The 19859-nt window shown below is 46.9% G+C and overlaps 1 protein-coding gene across 1 annotated transcript in view; it reads right to left on the bottom strand.

The window, feature by feature from the left end:
* Positions 1-6162: 6162 nt before the first annotated feature.
* LOC119456825 (CRISP/Allergen/PR-1) overlaps positions 6163-19859 on the bottom strand; it is a 31497-nt gene continuing 17800 nt past the window's right edge. The window contains exons 3-5 of the mRNA XM_049669091.1: positions 14046-14265; positions 9913-10000; positions 6163-6347 (exon numbers count right to left, since the gene is read on the bottom strand). Coding sequence (XP_049525048.1) covers positions 6163-6347; positions 9913-10000; positions 14046-14265 — 493 coding nt within the window. The remainder of the gene's footprint in view (positions 6348-9912; positions 10001-14045; positions 14266-19859) is intronic.

Below are 19859 nucleotides of genomic sequence, written 5' to 3'. Positions count from 1 at the left end.
TAGTTTGGCACTTCACTGTCTTCTTTCTCCTGTCCCCTTTACCTAGGTACCAAACGTGGTTCTTGCGAGAACGCCCTTGTGGTGGCGTCAAACAGGCGGTATCAAATCACCAGTATATAGTCAGCGCATTATTTTCCTGGCATAGAAGTAAACTGCGCTTACTGCAGAGAGAGCTGAAGGCCGACTCGTTGCGCTCTCCGAAGATGCTGCTGCTGTTTCCCACGCACCGGGTTCCGGGCTGGCATCGCGTGCACGGCTCTCCCGGCAGATACACGCGGCTGTTCAGGTAGTTGCCGCTGCGGGGCGTCACCGTCGTTAATACAGAAAGTTTCACTAGTTGGAACCATGACATTAAAGAATTTCAGTGCTTGGTAAAAGAGACAGGAAAACAAAAGCGTAGATTTCTATCATTTGACCTTCCTTTTGCCTTTGCCGCTGTGCACTGAATTTTCTTTTTTAATAATTTGACCGTCGGTTGTTGTACAGAGAGGTAATCGTGTTATAATTGTAAATTCTACCAAAAAAAATCAGGCGTTCTAAAGTGTCTTTTATTTGTGACACTGTAAAATGTAAAACTTATTAACGAAACACGTAGTGAAATAACGCCTACTTTTACTTTTAATTAGTTGTTCGGTAAAATTTATTGCCAATTATATACTAATATTATGTTGCGTTTGATAATTTGCACTATCAAGAACCTTTATATAATACATTAATTTTTAAAACGTCGTTTGATACCTCGAATGCTGAGCGTATATAGCCCCAAACCCATAATGGCGTTTTTGACACTTCGGTGTGAAGTTTCATTTGTGCATAGATTAGCAAATAAATTATCAATTAATTCCTAGCGCATGTATAGGGACTCAATCCACTCGCACCTCAATGTATTTGTCCAGAAGTTTGCGACACAATACTGTTGATTCGCTGGCAAAGCGTGCGCTCATGAGGTGTACGTCTTCGTTACCGAGTGAGAGCTTCTCTTCTGTACGTGAAGATGGTTATGCGGGTAAATTTCGAACTCGAGTGGAAATCTGTCATATGCGAGACAGTGTACGGCGTCGAGTGCGGATGACTCGTGCTTGGTACATGGTCGTAATATTAAGTCTGAGCGTAGCGCTTCCGATTGGTAGCGTAGGCGAGGGGGCTGGTAAGGGCGACGCTACGCACCACGCAGTCTCATGAATGGTTCTGTCTGTCCCAAATGTGGCCCTACCCACTTTTCACACCTTTCCGCTACTTTTCTCTTTGAAAACGGCTCGCTTCTTTCACTCATTTGGTGACATGAGGGTCCCTTGACGAGACAAGCGAGTACGTACGTTCTTTCTTTCTTCTTTCTTTCTTTCTTTCTTTCTTTCTTTCTTTCTTTCTTTCTTTCTTTCTTTCTTTCTTTCTTTCTTTCTTTCTTTCTTTCAAGTCAAATCATGATTTTAAAAAAAGAAGAGAAATACTTAACTACACTAAACAAGCATTGTGTTAATCTTTAGTGTCCATTTTTTTTTTCGTGTCTGTGTGTCCGTTGCTTGCGTATAATATTCGCGCCCCCTTCTACCGCGGGACATCAAGGACATGATCATCATCATCATCATCATCATCATCATAACCTATATTTATGTCCACTGCAGGACGAAGGCCTCTCCCTGCGATCTCCAATTATCCCTGTCTTGCGCTAGCTGATTCCAACTTGCGCCTGCAAATTTCCTAGCTTCATCGCCCCACCCAGTTTTCTGCAGTCCTCGACTGCACTTCCCTTCTCTGTATCCATTCTGCAACTCTAATGGTTCACCGGTTATCTACCCTACGCATTACATGGCCTGCCCAGCTCCATTTCTTTCTCTTAATGTCAGCTAGAATATCGGCTATGCCCGTTTGCTCGCAGATCCACACCGCTCTCTTCCTGACTCTTAACGTTACGCCTAACATTTTTCTTTCCATCGCTCTTTGTGCGGTCCTAAACTTGTTCTTGAGCTTTTGTGTTAAACTCCAAGATTATGCCCCATATGTTAGCACAGGTAGAATGCAATGGCTGTAGGCTTTGCTTTTCAACCACAGTGGTAAGCTCCCAGTCAGGATTTGGCAGTGCCTGCCGCATGCACTCCAACCCAATTTTATTCTTCTGTAAATTTCCTTCTCGTGATCAGGTTCCCCTGTGAGTAACCGACCTAGATAAACGTACTCCTTTACAGACTCTAGAAGCTGACTGGCGATTCTGAATTCTTGTTCCCTTGCCAGGTTGTTGAACATTGTCTTCTGCATATTAATCTTGAACCCCATTCTTACACTTTCTCGGTTAAGGTCTTCAATCACTTGGTGTAATTCGTCCCCAATGTTGCTGAATAGGACAATGTCATCTGCAAACCGAAGGTTGCTGAGATATTCGGCGTTGATTCTCACTCCTAAGCCTTCCCAGTCTAAGAGCTTGAATATTTCTTCTAAGCATGCAGTGAATAGCATTGAGGAGATTGTGTCTCCTTGCCTGACCCCTCTCTTGATAGGCAACTTTCTACTTTTCTTGTGGAGAACTAAGGTATCTGTGGAATCCTTGCAGATATTTGCCAAGATATTCACGTATGCCTCCTGTACTGTTTGATTACGCAATGCCTCTATGACTGCTGGTATCTCTACTGAATCAAATGCTTTTTCATAATCTGTGAAAGCCATATAGAAAGGTTGATTGTACTCCGGAGATTTCTCGATTACCTGATTGATGACATGGATATGATCCGTGGTAGAATATCCCTTCCTGAAGCCAGCTTGTTCTCTTGATTGACTGAAGAGAAGTGTTGCCCTGATTCTATTCGAAATTATCTTGATGAATATTGTATACAATACTGAAAGCAAGCTAATGGGTCTATAATTCTTAAATTCTTTAACGTCTCCCTTCTTATGGATGAGTATGATGTGGACATTCTTCCAGCTCTCTGGTACACTTGAAGTCGTGAGGCACTGCGTAGAAAGGGCCGCAAGCTTTTCTAGCATGATATCTCCTCCATCTTTGATTAAATCGACTTATTCCAATTTCTCCAGCAGCATTTCCCCATAGTCATGTCTTGCAAGGCCCTTTCAACTTCATCGCTAGTGATAGAAGGGGCCTCTGTATCCTGTTCATCACTACTTCGAATGAAAGTAGCTTGGCTGCTCTAGGCACTGTACAGGTCAGTATAGAATTCTTCCGCTGCTTTTACTATCTGATCGAAATTGCTGATGATATTACCCTGCTTATCTTTTAGTGCATACATCTACCTTGTCCTATACCAAGTTTTCTTCTCATTGATTTGATGCTGCGTCCATATATTACGGCTTCTTGAATCTTTTCCACGTCATAATTTCAGATATCTCTTACTTTCTTCTTCTTGATCAGTTTTGACAGTTCAGCAAATTCTATCTGATCTCTCGAGTTTGGCACTTTCATGTTTTGTCGTTTCTTTATGAGGACCTTTGTTACTTGGGAGAGCTTACCTACTGGATAAGGACATGATAAAACTCGCTAAACAAGATTTACTAATCATGGACATTAAACTCCCTCGCACACCAGCCGTGGTGGCTTAGTGGCTGTGGTGTTGCGCTGCTAAACCCGAGGGCGCGCGCGGGATGGAATATCGGCCTCGACGGCCGGATTTTGACGGGGGCGAAAAGCAAAGACGCCCATGTACCGTGCATTAGGTGCACGTAATCATGAACCCCAGGTGGTCGAAATGAATCCGGAGTCATCCACTACGGCGTGTCCAGAATTAAAAGTTATACTTTAACACCCTTGCACTCGCCGTATATATAGTGCAGTTTGCGGGAAGCTATGTCCAAATTTGCGCGGGACCGCACGCCCAGCACGAACTTGAGAATCCTGAACTCTAACTATTCTGGTCGATGTTCTTATGAAAAGGGCTGCTGTGTGCTCGTGTGCGTGTACGTGTGTATGTGTTGATCAAAGTTGAAGTGGAGTGAAGTATCCGACGTGAATACGTGGAAGACCACGTGCTCACCCAGGAAGGTGCAATAAAGCTGTGTACATTCAAACTCGCTATACGAAGAGTTCGTCCAATCGAGGCAGAGCACTCACGCCGGACCGTAGTTACAGACGTAGGACTGCACGAACCAGCGCCCCCTTGTGAAGAGCGAGTAGCCGCAGCCGATGGACCACGTCTTGGCCCACACCATCTGAGTTGTAGCAAACGGAAACCTTGTGAATGTACTGTACGGAAATATTAAGCTAAGCTAGATTGACAGATCAAGATTTTGGAAAAGCAGTCAAATTTAAGTCTGACGCGCCAGAAAAAAAAAAAAACATCAATGAAGAAATGAAAGGTGGAAAACGCTGCCGTATAAGATTTAGGACCCTCCCATGGTGTTTATAGATTGGGCGAACGTCTCACAGAAGCGTCTCACGGCTGGCCTTGGCCGCAAATGGCGCTGGCTAACACTCCCAGTGCTAGTCTCTTGCACGTACACAAGCACTCAAGATAGTTGACGTGTGGGCGGTTGCTGCGGTAGATTAATAATATAGATCACCGCGCGCGCATTGCGGAAGATAGGGGTCCAGCCCCCATGTGCAGAAAGTTGTCTCATTGTCCAGTTCCACTTCTCTTTTCATTGTTATTTATATGTTTCGAATAAACACAACGGTTCATTTCCCCTATACTTTGTTTGGCTTCAATGTCTGTTTGCTTGATATAGTTTAACTAGCAAAAAAGAGGGGACCTCTCGGTTCCCTGTTATTGTTCTCGATCACCGAAATTATGGTTATTTAGTTGAAAGCACACTGAACCCAATAGTGGTGCGAAGGCAAAGTTGCCTCCTCTGCGCACATCACACATGTGTATTACAATGTATATTCCGCATAAAGACCTCCTTTCAGGCATTGAAAACTGCACAGATAAATAAAGATAAAGCGGCAGGGGCATCACGTAGTGTTGCTGCACAGCCTGTGTCTCTTTGTTTCCTGAGATTTCAATGTTCCTTCTAAACTCATTGTGTGATAATAAATTTGGAAAGAAAATATCCATTCCCCCCAAAAAATCTTACATGTGCTTTTGTATACAACTCCGCTCCTCCCACTCCTCTTCTTGTTACCTTTCCCGCTACACTCATTGAGTGACATTTTCTTTGGTTAGATAGAAGGTCACATTGCCTCTAAACTGGCACACCCTTGTTCTTTTCATTTCGTAAACTCAATTGTATAAAGAGTAAAGTTGAGTTGAATTTTTAAGTGAATAACGACACACAGAGTACACGAAGATGAAACACGGAGACCTATGTATCTTGCTTGTGTCCTTTCCCAGCTGCGCAATCAAGTTATGTAATGCGGGATCAACCCGATGAATTAACAGCACTGATGAACTTTTGACTATACTTTAATTGATTGCGGTGTCAATTACAAAGCTGTTGAGGTGCTGAGGAACACCAAGATCAAGTGATTGTGACCTTCTAACTTTGCGATGTATTTCCTTAAAAGTAAAGGCCTGAGACACCTCCGTGAAGCATATTATATCCTTCGGTAAATTTACCTGCACGGTTAAAAAGCATTGAGCTAGTGACAGTAACCTACGACACAGTAACTGTTCGAGTTACAAAGGAATGGAACACTGTGGGAAAACTGAAGCACGGGTAAACTGCTTCGTGCAGGGCGCCTCTGGAAGCAAGCTCCTAAAACAAAGAAAAAATTCCTCCTAACAACGCGTCTGCTCGCCAAATAATGTTGCTGACTTGCTGAGCTAGTTCAGCATGTGCTTATTCGTCTAAGAAGCGACGCCGGTATCAAAATAGACCTTACTAATTATCTACCCCAGACACCAACTATCGGCGCGGCCCGCGCGACTTTGACAGGCGCTGAGAATTCGGTGACGGGGCAGCTGACCACAGAAAACCATCACGAGCGCACACTGGCGGCAAGCGCGCGAGAGGATTAGCGTGAACACTATCTCGGCCGTTCGTTCCTCCAGTTCCCGCAGTCCCCACAAAAAAGGTCTGCCACCTACAAGCGTTGCAAATTTTGGTCCATAACAACCACGCATAACAATGTGATCTCAGCAAAATGAGAACGAACGGCTCTAAGAACACAATGGCCACCGTATCGCGACTGGATGTAAGTATCATCGCGAAATACACATGACAAAGACAAAACCGTTATGCATTGTCGCCGATAGGGAAAACTATACCGGTGCATATAAATCAGTTGGCACGTGCCTGGCTAAAGGTGCCGTAGTACTGCCTGTAGATGTAGGGCGAGATGGCAGCCGGCGGGAACTGCTTGACGCCGTCGTACCAGTAGGCGATGGTCGATCGCCAGTAGACCGGCGGCGCCGTTCGGGAGCGGATCTTGTAGTTGCAGATGTTTTGGCCCACGGTGAAACTCTCTGGCAGTGTGGCACGTAGATTGGGGAATGGTCGGGGGAAAAAATTCAGCGGCGATTTAGCGGTAAATGCGAGAGAAATGCGTTACAAAAGAACTTGCTCTTGGGCTAGTTGGTATAGCACATCTTAGATAATTACAAGAGCGCAAATACCCGCCGCGGTGGCCTATAGTCAGCTAAGGCGTTGCGCTGCTGAGCACGAGATCGCGGGATCGAATCCCGGCTGCGGCGGCCGCATTTCGATGGAGGCGAAATGCGAAAAGGTCCGCGTGCTTGCGTTGTAGTGCACGTTAAAGAACCCCAGGTGGTCAAAATGAATCCGGAGCCCTCCACTACGGCGTGCCTCATAATCAGAACTGGTTTTGGCACGTAAAACCCCAGAAAGAAGAAGACAAGAGCGTAAATAGGCACACTCGCAACCACGCACACATGCACTCACACACGCAGAAATACTGTGCGTGGTGGACGTATCTTGGTGCGTCCGTGTGTGTGGGTGTGTGCGTGGTTGCGAGTATGTCCATTTGCGCTCGTTTAATTATCTAAGAGATGCGTTAGGCCTTGTACGTCCCGCTTCTTTGATGTCCCGGATCCATAATTTAAACGGCATTCACGACATTGCGAAGTGTACTTCGGGAGCTCATTCGACACACGTCCTGCCTTGTCGTGGAGCGAAGTGCAACTGACGGTGGTCCGGAGGGAATACCGTCATTTGCACTATATATATATATATATATATATATATATATATATATATATATATATATATATATATATATATATGTACACCCCATACACGCTATTCTAATCTCTCTCGTCTCTTCCCTACCTGCACCATGTGACCAGCTTCCCACACATCACACACATACACGTTTTCCCACTTTGACACTCCTAATGTTCGCGCACAAAAAAAAATCGCAGCTTTGCCCGAAAGGCGCAGCATCGATTGCAATAGCAAAATAGTAGACGGCTATACGAAGTAACGATAGTAGTTTTATCGGCCGTATAAAGTCGTAAATATTCGCTAACTAAATAAACAAGCGCGGTATCACGAGCGCACAGCTAAACATGAACACATCTCGCTCGATGACCGCGTAAACTCGTGAAAACGCTGGAGTGGGAAAGCGCGCCAGCGGCAGCGAACAAATTGACCTTCGCGCTGGCTCTCGCTTCAACGCGAACTAAGCGTCGAAAACACAGCGCATACGAAGCTACCGGCACTCGGCGCAGGCGCTTTGTACCCATCGCAGATCGCTTTGTACCCATCGCAGGTCACCGCGGGCGCACACTTCGGCCACATCGCAGATCGATTTCAAGATACGGCGCCCACACGGCAGCAGCCGCAAGAGCAGAACGCACCCTCCCCCAACCGTCTCCGTCGCCTCCTCCTCGTGCCTCGCGCGCGAGCGAAGACTGCGCGCCTCCGGCTGCCTTCCTCTCTTGCGTGCGCGAGATTAAGCTGTGGTTGCCGGCTCACCCTAGCATGCTTTCACTCGTACACACAGCGTACGGCGCGTGGCGACGGTTTTATCACCGTTGGACTTTATACGGAACCTCACGGCGACGGCGACGTCAAGAATGCGATTAGAGTGTCCATATAATTGCTATAGCAATAAAAGAAAAAAATATCAGTGCGAAAAAAAAATGGGACAGCTTCACAACAGTGGTGCGAAGACTGCGCAAACAGCGAAGCTGTCGATCCCACCTCACTTTATCTCGGTTCGGCTAAGTCGCAGGCCCGGATCGTTTTGTCGACGCTTCTGGCTGCACAAACGCTTTTTCTCTGTAACGCGAGCTCGTAACTCCGAATCTTCTGTAAACTGCCGACGTTTCGCCGCCGCTTCAGATACTCGGGGTTGGTCCGAAGTCGTCTCATCCGCTCTCGAGTAGCGGCACGACGGTATTCATGTTGCGCTTCCTCTTCTTCTGGGAGTACCGGACTTCTTCGGTCGCCCCATTCTCACGGTGATGTGCTCCGCGCGGAGACGCGGGGCATTCTGTCGCCGCAGCGGCGACGCGGGACTATTATTATGATGATCGTCCCAGCGACGTCACGTCTTAGCTCCGCCTACCACAGCTGTGGCGACACGGCTATGCGGGAGTTCGGCGTGATGGCGTCATAGCTAGGCAAAGCTGAGCAAAGCGACGGCGCGCGCGATGACGTCATGGCTTAGCTCCACCTACACAGCTGTTGCGAGGCTCGGCGTTGATAGGCGACGCGTTGCTAGGCGACGCGGAGTGACGTCATCGCTCGGCGAGGTTTTCCTGCGCACACTCCACGGACTAACCACCGGCTTAAACAGGTTCGCTGTTAAAAGAAAAAAACGACTTTCTTGTTGTATTTGCTTGAGCACCTGAAAAATTGGACAGAATGTGTAGTAGTGGTGCCACTCGCTAATAATATTTTTCAGGCTAAGAGCGCATATAGCTATCTTTTTTTCGTTCATACTCACCTCAATGCAGCGACCAAGAAGTTCCCAAGGAAAAGCAATTATACAGACACAGGATATGCAGTGCGCTAGCTTCTTGTTTTACGTGTTTCTGTTCGTAGAATTACGCTGTGTTTGTAGAAAATTTGTTTTCATGTTACGTTGACTGGGGCAGATCTGCGTAATCTTGTATTTCTGGTCGAGCGAATCAAACGTATTGACAGTATGTTCATATTTCTTACATGTAGCGTACAGGATCGCATTGCTACAAATATTTGTATTTGACAGCATAAAACCTATGATTTAGCTAAATTTTTCATGAAAAAAATGAACACGTTTTTCTTTCTTTTTTCAGGCCGTTCAACATTTCCGTTAATTTTCCATCTCTACAATGGGGTGGCAAAGCAGAAAGAAGCGTCACAGGTGTGTTGAGAGGTCATATTAAATTGAATTCTATTTAACTGTCGCGCACAGTGATCCCTTTACAGAAACAATGGAGTACACGAAGTTTTGAGGTTCCTCTAGCCCAGCACTCATAGGCGCTTTCGGAATAGACGCTTTCGAATATGCGCACGCTACAAAAATTCCCCCCAAAAATGTTTCGCGTTTTGATGTGCTTTTGACTACTTTATATACGGCAATTTTTCTATTTTTGTAAACAAGATACGTAAGGATGTATAAGTGTGATGTGAGAACGCTAAACGACTTCATTTTCGCGAAAGCCTCACTTTGCCGATTTTAGAGTGTGGACTGCATTTCATGGAATATTGCTTCGACGAACAGCTCAAGAACTCCTATTAAAAAAAAAAAAAAAAACTATCGCTCCATCTAGTAGTGTAGCCATCTCGCCAAATTTGGTCCGTGCCAGATACCATTCTGAAATTTAGCTGTGACTTAGAATATCGGAATAAATATTGCGCAAAAACAATAACAAATGAAGCAAGTCGTCTACACTAATTATACTGCCTGAATACTTTTCACACTAGAACCAATTATTCGAGGAGTTTGTCAACCGGACACATACCCAAACATTTCTCATTTAAAATATTCGTTAAAAGCTGAAAAACGTAGTAAAGTGCCCGCTGCATACACGATCGAGTCGCTCGTGCGGGCGACAACGGTCAATTCGAGCGGACACTCACCGACGCGCCTGCAGTCCGCGCAGTCCGGCTTGACGGAGCACATGCTGGCCAACTTCTGAGCGACGGCCGCCAGTTCGTCGTTCCACTCCTGGAAGACACGCAAGGAGAAGTGCGAACCATAGAGCTTCCCACCACAATCACCAGAGGGAAATCTGGCGCTTAGGTCGTTCGGCTCTCATGGTAACGATGGTTAGCACATGGATTTGTGTCATCTTCGTGCTTGCGGCTTCAGACCTTCTTGTTCACTGCGCTTTATCTGCCTCTATCGGCCCTAATTTTGAAGCAATCATATTTTTTGCGTAAACGCAGAAGGCAATACGACTCTGCACGAATGCGTCATCACTGAGAATGTTTGCGCTTATAACGCCACATTTTCTTCAAAATTATCGATTTGCAAATTCGCAAAGTCGTTTGAAGCCATACAGTTTAGGCAAACCCGTGTACTACCCATCATAGTCATTGATGGCTGAACCATCATACTTGCAGTTCCCGTAAATATTAACGCCACAGTTCGATCCAGTGATTTTTTGCAGAAAACTATGGTGTGAATGAAGTTATTTCAGTCCTGCCGTTAAGCTAAATGAAATGGTCACCGCGAGGTCCCCAGGTGAAGTGTCATGTTTGCTGAACCTTAGGATATAGGAAGGAGACAACACTACCCAGCTCCCTGGCACAATAATGCCACTTGATAACTCGACTACACCGATGTGTGATCTGATTGGTAGTCAGACAGCGTCGCGTCGCGTGTCCTCTCGTTCGTTGTCCTGCGTTTAGCGCTGTTTGTGCCACTAGCAGCTTGCTTCAATATTCAACGCGCCTACACAGCTCTGTCAGTCATATTTTTTTTCCTCAGTGAGTACGTGGGAAGCAATTCAGGACGAAGTCTTTGTCTAAGTATATTCAAGAAACTTGTTCATGTAGGACATCACTGGCTACACCACCATAACTGTATAAGCTGGCGAAATGTCTTAGTTCAACAAGTAATGCGTCTTGCATCTCTAGTGATAATAGTACGAACGATGTGGTAGCAGTACAAAACAAAAGTTTTTGAGACGGAACTTGCTCCTGTGTTCACCTTGTTCATTTCATTCCATGCCCCATGATACTGTTTCGAAAATAAACGTTTATTCCTCCTCTTTCCACGAGGTTGCCGTAACCACATGGAACGTTTTTCAGGCGCATATTCGTCGTCGGCCGCGTCCAGTTTACAGCACGCGACGACCACACCGTTGTCATGGTCTCAAGGCGCATCATACGGAATCTGCTTTAATCAGCAACCGTGTTAAACAGATTTCGGCCACAATTGCGTACGAGCGAGTGTGTGTATGATATGGCTCCCGAGCTCTCGCATGCAAAATATTGCCTCTACAATTACTTTTTTATTTACTGCGATGCACTAATCTGCCGTGGCGAAGTTTTGCAATGGCCGTTCAATCGGATGTTTAGTTTTAGTACCTCCACCACCACAATGAAGTGCGTATTAGTTATTTCTTTGTGGTCGACAGCGCACACAGAAACGCGCGATTAAAAAAGAAAGGATAGAAAACACATTCCGTCAAGAACATGTGCAAACTCTTTTGAAACCTTCTGCGCATTACAGAAGTCGTCATTAGCTACTTTTGCAGAGTCACTGCATCGTCTAGTACACAGTCATTTGCGTTTGCGAGATTGCGCAGTGCGGGGGAGGAGAGGGGCCACCGTAGTATGTTTTTTGTCGTGTTAATGCAAGGGAGTGAAAGTGGGCATGCGTTTTTATGCGAGAGGGGCGAAATGCAAAAAAAAAAAAAAAATACTGCAGAAAATTCCTAGTGGCACTTACCAGATAGTGCGTAAGAATGATTTCCAGTCGCTCATTTTGCACTCACGCAACGAATGATTAAGTGGCCGAGTTGCGCACACCGCGGCTCACTGTGTCGAGTATGGCGCAATATGCTGCAAGTATTGCAATGACCTATTGCAATTACCTAAATGGTGAACCTAATTCGTTCGAATTAATCGGAATTAAAACGTGCCACCGGATGCTCCGGCTTAGATATTGTCACGTTGTAGTGACGGTGAAAAACCAGATAGTATAGGTCAGAAGTGCTGCTTAGAAATGTAACTCTTTACTGGGCGAACGTGTGACAACAAAAACAAGCAACACTCAAATCACAATAATGGCAGCGAGAGCAGTCGTCGAATCTGAACTCGTGGGTCGAGTCCATAGGCTACGTACACATGCGTCATTTTAGAATAATCTTCGGTGCTCGCGTGCATTCGAGTATCTACGACACCATTAAAGAAATTTCGAATATGGTACTATGGTACTTGCACCAAACAATAAATCGGCAACAGGGATAATCCGGTAAAATGCGATCACCGTGAAAAAAAAAAAAGATTGTGAGCGTGGGAATATCACTTATTGTTAACCGACAACGCAGCGCCAGTGAGCACATGCTGTTCCGAGCAACAAAAGAATATCATCATCATCATCATCATCATCATCATCATCATCATCATCCTATATTTATGTCCACTGCAGGACGAAGGCCTCTCCCTGCGATCTCCAATTACCCCTGTCTTGCGCTTGCGTATTCCAACTTGCGCCTGCGAATTTCCTAACCTCATCATCCCACCTGACTTTCTGCCGTCCTCGACTGCGCTTCCCTTCTCTTGGTATCCATTCTGTAACCCTAATGGTCCACCGGTTATCCATCCTACGCATTACATGGCCTGCCTAGGTCCATTTCTTCCGCTTAATGTCAACTAGAATATCGTCTACCCCCGTTTGTTCTCTGATCCACACCGCTCTCTTCCTGTCTCTTAACGTTACTCCTAAGATTTTTCGTTCCATTGCTCTTTGTGCGGTCCTTAACTTGTTCTCGAGCTTCTTTGTTAACCTCCAAGTTTCTGCCCCGTATGTTAGCACCGGTAGAATGCAATGATTGTACACTTTTCTTTTCAACGACAGTGGTAAGCTCCCAGTCAGGATTTGGCAATGCCTGCCGTATGCACTCCAACCCAATTTTATTCTTCTGTAAATTTCTTTTTCATGATCAGGGTCCCCTGTGAGTAATTGGCCTAGATAAACATATTCCTTTACAGACTCTAGAGGCTGACTGGCGATCCTGAATTCTTGTTCGCTTGCCAGGCTATTGAACATTATCTTTGTCTTCTGCATATTCATCTTCAGCCCAATTCTTGCACTTTCTCGATGAAGGTCCTCAATCATTTGTTGTAATTCCTCTCCATTGTTGCTCAATAGGACAATGTCATCTGCAAAAGAATATATGACGCCACAAAACATGAACCTATATGAGTTTGAGTTTATTCAACCACATGGTGCATGAGAAATGTGCATTTCTGCTTGCGTATGACGGGAAAAAAGCTGCAGCTTTTTGGTCGTGTCATTTAGGCTCTATAATGTCGGTTCATAGGTGTCTCTGAAGTAGAGACCTTTTAATGGAATGACAAACTTATTTCAACGGATTCTTTTATTTTCTTGCATTTCTTAATGCTTGAACTACCCAATGCTGGAGCACGCGCATTGGGTGTGCGCCACTTAGTAAGTGCCACATTCTTGGCCACCCCACCGAAGATAATTTGTTGTTTAAGTTCCTAAATTGCATTTTGCGCTCGCGCTCAACGTACGCAAGTCACCTTTGCATAAACCCATCTACACAGGCTGGTTGGCACGGAATTGCCGGCGCGCAGTTCACTCCCCTAGAATGTCACCACATTAAAACCCAATCTGCTAGAGTTTAAACTCTATTTAACGAAGCGGTTTGAACCTGAGAACCATTTCTCCAAATCGACAAATTCCTTAAAACTCAAACACTTAAAGCACTCACGCAATAATGGGAGCGGCGAATCTTCTTAACAGGCCAATGGCTTTCGTCACCTAACACCTAAAACCAACGAGACCCTCATTTTCTCTCACCCGATGAAAAAATAATAAAAAAAAAACGAACAAGAAAGAAAAAACGGTGGTAAATCGGGCGAGACCTTGAGCTCACACCGTTACTTCGAGGTTTTCAACGTATTAGGCTCTATGAATATGTGTCAGAGAAGCAAGGGCACTTGCTAAATGGAGCATTGCGTAAAATGGAGCTTGCTTCAATCGATGTTTGACTGTAGACCAGCGTCTTTCTCACCAGGTACATCATGTTCGCAGCGGCCGGTAACCCACTGGTGGCCTCGGCTCCTGAGGCGAGCCGGTTGCGGAAGGCGTTGTGCTGGTCCAGGATGAGCTGCCGGTCAGCCTCGGAGACGCCCTCGTGCAGTGGATGACACGACTTCGGAGGCCGCACGCACTGCGTGTGCCGCCGGCTGTAGCGCCGGTACAGGTCCGGGCAGGCAGCCGTATCCACGTCACTGCCGAAGCGAAGCAAAGAACACGCACCTGGTAAGCAGTACCACCTTCTAACACAGAGTGTCGAACGAAAGTTTTCTCATTCCGGTTTTCGTTCCGATTCGGCCAAAGCAGTTCAGTTCCGGTTCAACTGCGAAGCGACAAAATAATGGGGTTCTAACCGGTTCACGTTCATTTTCGTAACCGAAGAATGGTTACAGAAAAACAGCATCAATTTATTTTGTAAAAGAAAAAAAAAAGAATGTCCGACGATTACGATACTCCCTAATGCGAAATTTGAGTGCAGCTGTATACGTGTTTTCATTTCGCGATATATTGAGGCAACAAATTTGAGAGCGAGATCACCGCGTCGACTGGCAGTAAGCCAGTGCCCTTAGCGCCTTCGCAGTATGGAAACGCTGGCATGATGAGCGGCATCGGAGCCAGCTGTGGAAGAAGACGATGAACGCGCGAGCAGTGGCACGAGTGCATTCGCGTGGTTGCGCCGAAGGACGCCGACGCTCAACCCAGGAACGGGCGTCTAAAAGCTGCGCTCTACAAATTCATCGGATCCAACGAATTGGAATCTACAATGGTTGTCCGTAAAATGAGGTTCCCCCCCCTTTTTTTTTTACAATGCAAAACATGTTTCTTCGCATTGAATAATACATTTTTGGAAAGCGTAGACTTTTCCCTATTTTTCGACATAATCGCTGCATGTTTGCAGCGTCAATGGCAGGTTTGCATGCGGTGAACCATCTTCTTTATGTCTGAATCGTAGAACTCTCCCGCCGCGCCATGAAGGTAGCTTAAAATCTCTTCTTTCAGCTTCTCTCCGGTCCTCAAATGCGTTCCACCCAGGTGTTTCTTCAATTCAGGGATGAGATGGTAGTCACTTACGGCTATGTCTGGGCTGTAGGGCGGGTGTGTGACAGTATCCCATCCAAATATGTTGGTATCATTTGTTACGCGGACGATGTGCGGGCGAGCGTTGTCCTGATGGAAACGCACTCCCTTCGTGAGCATGCCTCCCCTCTTGTTTTGAATCGCGTGGCGAAGGCTCTTCAACGTCTCACAGTAGCGGGCCGCATTGATTGTTGTACCGCCAGGCATGAATTCGCACGACAATAACCCCTTCCTATCCCAAAAGACACTCGCCATCACTTTGCCGACAGACAGTGCTTGTTTGAACTTCCGCGACTTCGGCGAATCTGGATGTTTCCACTGACGGGATTGTTGTTTCGTTTCCGGTGTCGTGTAGTGGACCCAGCTCTCGTCCCCAGTGACAATAGAGTCTAAGAATTCCTCGTCATCGGTTTCGTAGGCCTGAAGAAATTCGCGCGCCGCTTCAACATGTTGCAGTTTGTGGTCTTACGTAAGCATTCTCGGGACCCACCTTGCACAAACCTTGGCAAACCCTAAATGGTCTGTCAAAACTTTATCAATGCAGGTCTCGCTGACATCAGGGATCATCTCGCAGAACTCCCGAACCGTCACCCTTCGATCATTTAGCATTGTTTCTTTTACTTTCGCAATCGTTTCGTCCGAAACCGATGACCGTCCAGAACGCTGTTCGTCATGGACGTCTGTACGTCCGTCTTTAAATTTTCTGCACCATTTGCGCACCTGTTGTAGGTTCATACACTTTTCTCCATAGACTTCACACAGTTGGGAATGAATGTCCGCCGGCGCAGTGTTTTTTTGGAGGGGAGAGGAGTTGGTGCGGAATAGCAGCAGCCCCAGAGGACACGGCCGATCACCCTCTTATCCGACAATTGTTTTGTCTCCACAATGTCGGACTGGAGGAAGAACGAAACAAAGGTGTGCTTGTGCTAATACCTCCGGGGTACTCCGAATATTTCCTGTTATTGATACATCATGTACCACTAAGTCGTAACGACACATAATACCGCGCTTCCTACCACCAATAGCACTCTCGTCGAAATAAAAAAAATTACACCATCTTCCCGTAGGGGAACCCTGAGTAGTATGCGAAGCAGCCATGGGGTCGACTCAAGGTAGTTTTATCAGCAGTATAAACTTGGACATGCAGCAGCATCAGCAACGCGCAGAACTGTTGTCGACGCCGTCGGCGTTTTGCCCGCGTTCGCACCGAACGCGCGCGGCGTTGGTGACTGTTGCCGGTGCCTCTGGGGCGCCTACCGTCGCGCCTCTAAACTAAGCTGCATCGCATTATCGCGCGCGGAGCCGCAGGTGTTGCCATTCGTTGCGCAATCCGGAGAGGAGAGTCGGAGGGGAGAGGAGGAATGCCGAGAGGATAGGAGATGAGACAAGGAGAGGAGGGGGATGAGGATGCGCATGCGCAGTAGAGGTGAGGACGCCGCACGGCCGATGGATTGATGGATGGAGGGAGGGAGTGACATAGCCCCGGCCTTAAGCTGCTTCGCATCTAAAAAGCCGCCAGATCCCACGCCCTGTGGGAATCGATGTTATGCGAAGCAGTGTGCGGGGAGCCTACCGAGTTAACGAAACGACCATTAGAGCACGAAGAAGGAGGCGGCTGTTTCATGACCTACATGGCATTCCTGTCCTCAGTCCTCAAGAGTCCCTTTAGCTACGCCTAAGAGACCTTAAGGCGAAAGGTACGTGCATGCATGCATGCATGGACGGACGTACGTACGGACGGACGGACGGGTACTGTCAAAGTGGCATATGTTCGCCAAGAAATGCTTCGCATTAAAAAAAAAGTTCACCGTCCTATAGCGAGATCTAAATGATCTATTCGCATTGCTTCTCAGGATCGCACAATAATATGATAACAACAAGAGACTAGCCTTCTTGCTTTAACTTCTCTTCCAGCGCCAACCCTATGTCACTTCTTTGGCGAGAAGCACTTAAGATGGCCCATGTAATCAATGTAAGGGAAGAACAATGATGCTTCAGTGGATATCATGACAAATTGGTAACTCAGGAAACGTGGCAGCTGAAGTCAGCTGGCATCAGCGCACATCCTCGACTATGATAACTTATGCGAATTCGACGACGCTGGAAGGCTTTTGAGCCACCACCTACAGCGCTCACACCCAGATGAACATGAGGGGGTTCACGTTCACGTCATCTGCACCGGGGTTCCTCACGTTGGCGAGGAACCCCGGTGCAGATGACGGACTGGAGCGAAGGCACCGGCTGGTCCGTGTTGTCGGTCATGATGGGCGGAAGTGTGCGGGTACGAAGCTCCAGGGTTCAGGCGACGGCGGAACACCAGCAACCTCCACCAATTGATAAGAGGTTTATTGACGGTGTCCTTCAAGGACGCTATGAGTTCAAGGAATGGCGAAGCCGCGTGGGGCACCGTCTCGAAAGACACCAGTGACCAGCAGCGCGAGCAGAGCGCGCCCAGCGTTGGCGATGCTGCGGGAAGGACGGAGGCGCGTCTTCACACAGCGAACACTTTTAAATATTATTAAAGGTTGCCTGTGGCAGATAGCAGAATTCTAGTTCATGAGCTGGTCTACTCGAAGAGGCTGATATTACTTGCACAAAAAATTGAAATGCGTAATTGACTAATTAACAAAAATGTCGCAGTTTCGCCCGAAAGGCGAAGCATCGATTGCCATATAGCAAATTAGCAGAGAGCCATACGAAGTAAGGACAGTACTTTTACCGGCCGTATCAATTGTAAACATTCGCTAGCTAACTAAATTAACAAGCACGGTGTCAGCGCGCACAGCAAACATGAACACACCACACTCGATGACCGCGGGAACTCGCTGTCAAAACGCTGGCGTGAGGAAACGCGGCTGCAGCAGCGAGTGAAGTGGCCATGTCGTCTATTGCTTCAGTGCACATGGAGCGCCGAGAACACAGAGCACGCACAAAGCTACGGACCGCCGACGCACCTAGACTCAGCCCCCAACGCAGATCGCTCTCAAGATGCGGCCGCGCGACCACACGAAGCCGCCACATACGCAGTTGCAGCCGGGGTAAAATGCCGCCCCCCCCCCTCCCTCCCTCCTCCCTCAGATGCCTCGCAACGTTGGGTGCCTCGCGCACGTCGGAAGACGGGTCGCTTCCTGCCCGCTTTCTTCTATTTCGCGCGGGCTAGATTGAGCCGCGATTGTCGGCTTCCCTCGCACGCTTTGACTCGCACATACAGCGTAGGACGCGCGGCGACGCTGTTATCGCCCTTGGACTTTATACGGAACCTCACGGCGACGACGACGGTGACGACGACGGCAGAAGGGCGCCTGGAGTGTCCATATAATTGCTATCGCAGTAAAACGTTTGCAACAATCCGGCATAGTAGGCAAAGAAAGCTTCGATTTAAAAATTATGTTGCGGAAGCGTATGTCATAAGCAATATGTCATTTCTATTGCGCCTACTTCAACATGTACAATTTAAAGCCAACATTCAGCTAGGACGTGCTTCTTTACTTCATCTGTCATATATAGGCCGCCGCCTAACGAAAAACTATTTGACGGCCACCAATTTCAAACGCATACGAGCTTATTACTAACATGTCTTCCCCACGACGCGATACGTTGGAAACCGCACTAATGGTGCTGCTACTTCTAAAATCAGGAGAAGATGGTGTGTATTTACAAACGAGGCAGCATAGTTGAGCCACAAGTGCAGGCAATGGACGGATAAAAGCACGCAGCTCCAGAAAAGGCGGCCAGCCTGAACCGGGAACCGTTCTTCTTTTTTTTTCGGTTTCACTCCGAAGCGAAAAAAAAATCGTAACGTTCCGGTTCAGTACCGGTTCAGGCAAAAATAACTGTTTACTTGGTCTTCGGTTCGTGGTATGAATCTGGTTCAATACCCTGCTAACACAACGTACCCACGAATACAATGCAGAGCTTGGAGAAACAATATCTCTCACAGAAGCGTCACAACGGCAACACGACAATAAACTATAGCCGTAATCGACATTCCTGCTTCAAGGACTACTGATACGATGCTTTCCACTGATCATTATTTGCGTTAAATGATGGTGCTAAACCTTTAAACCACAGAAAAATACAGGCAGGCCTCGCAGCGTCGTCAATAATTTAATGTAATAGCTTTTCTACGGCCAATTTCGGCTTCGTTTCCCAGGGAGTTACTTTGTCGTGATGTCATGACGCAGTAGCTAGGTAGTCGCGTGGGAGCGCGACATTGTGAGCTTTTGACACTCGCTACGGCTTTCTCGGTCATCCGCTATGCTGCTACATCGGCATTTACAACGAGTAGCAGCATAGGAGGGGACCGTGCAAGCCGGAGTGAGTATCATAACCTCGCCATGTGCTGCTACCACGTGACTACCTACTGCGTCATGACATCCCGACACAGTAACTCCCTGGGAAACGAAGCCGAATCTGAGAGTAGAAAAGGTATCATATTAAATTATGTAGGTCACTCTGAGGATTTTTTTGCATTTGTTTTGTGGCTTAGAGGTTTAGGACCTTCACTAAACGCAAGAATATGAATAGTAAAAAAAAATGTCATGTCAGTACTCCTCTAAGACAAAGTCCACTTGCCATAACTTGGGTCCATCGATATCCCGTTATTGAACCACTCTCGATGACTTCAAACATCCGTCTTGGTGTGACACCCTGTCTCGATTGGCTAAAGCAGCTGTAATGATTTCATGAGTGATAGGCTGTTTTGCTCTGC

The sequence above is a fragment of the Dermacentor silvarum genome, chromosome 6, assembly GCF_013339745.2.
Source record: "Dermacentor silvarum isolate Dsil-2018 chromosome 6, BIME_Dsil_1.4, whole genome shotgun sequence".
In the NCBI taxonomy this organism is placed as follows: Eukaryota; Metazoa; Arthropoda; class Arachnida; order Ixodida; family Ixodidae; genus Dermacentor; species Dermacentor silvarum.
Note: the sequence above shows the minus strand (reverse complement) of the source record. Positions and strands in the feature narration are given on the sequence as shown.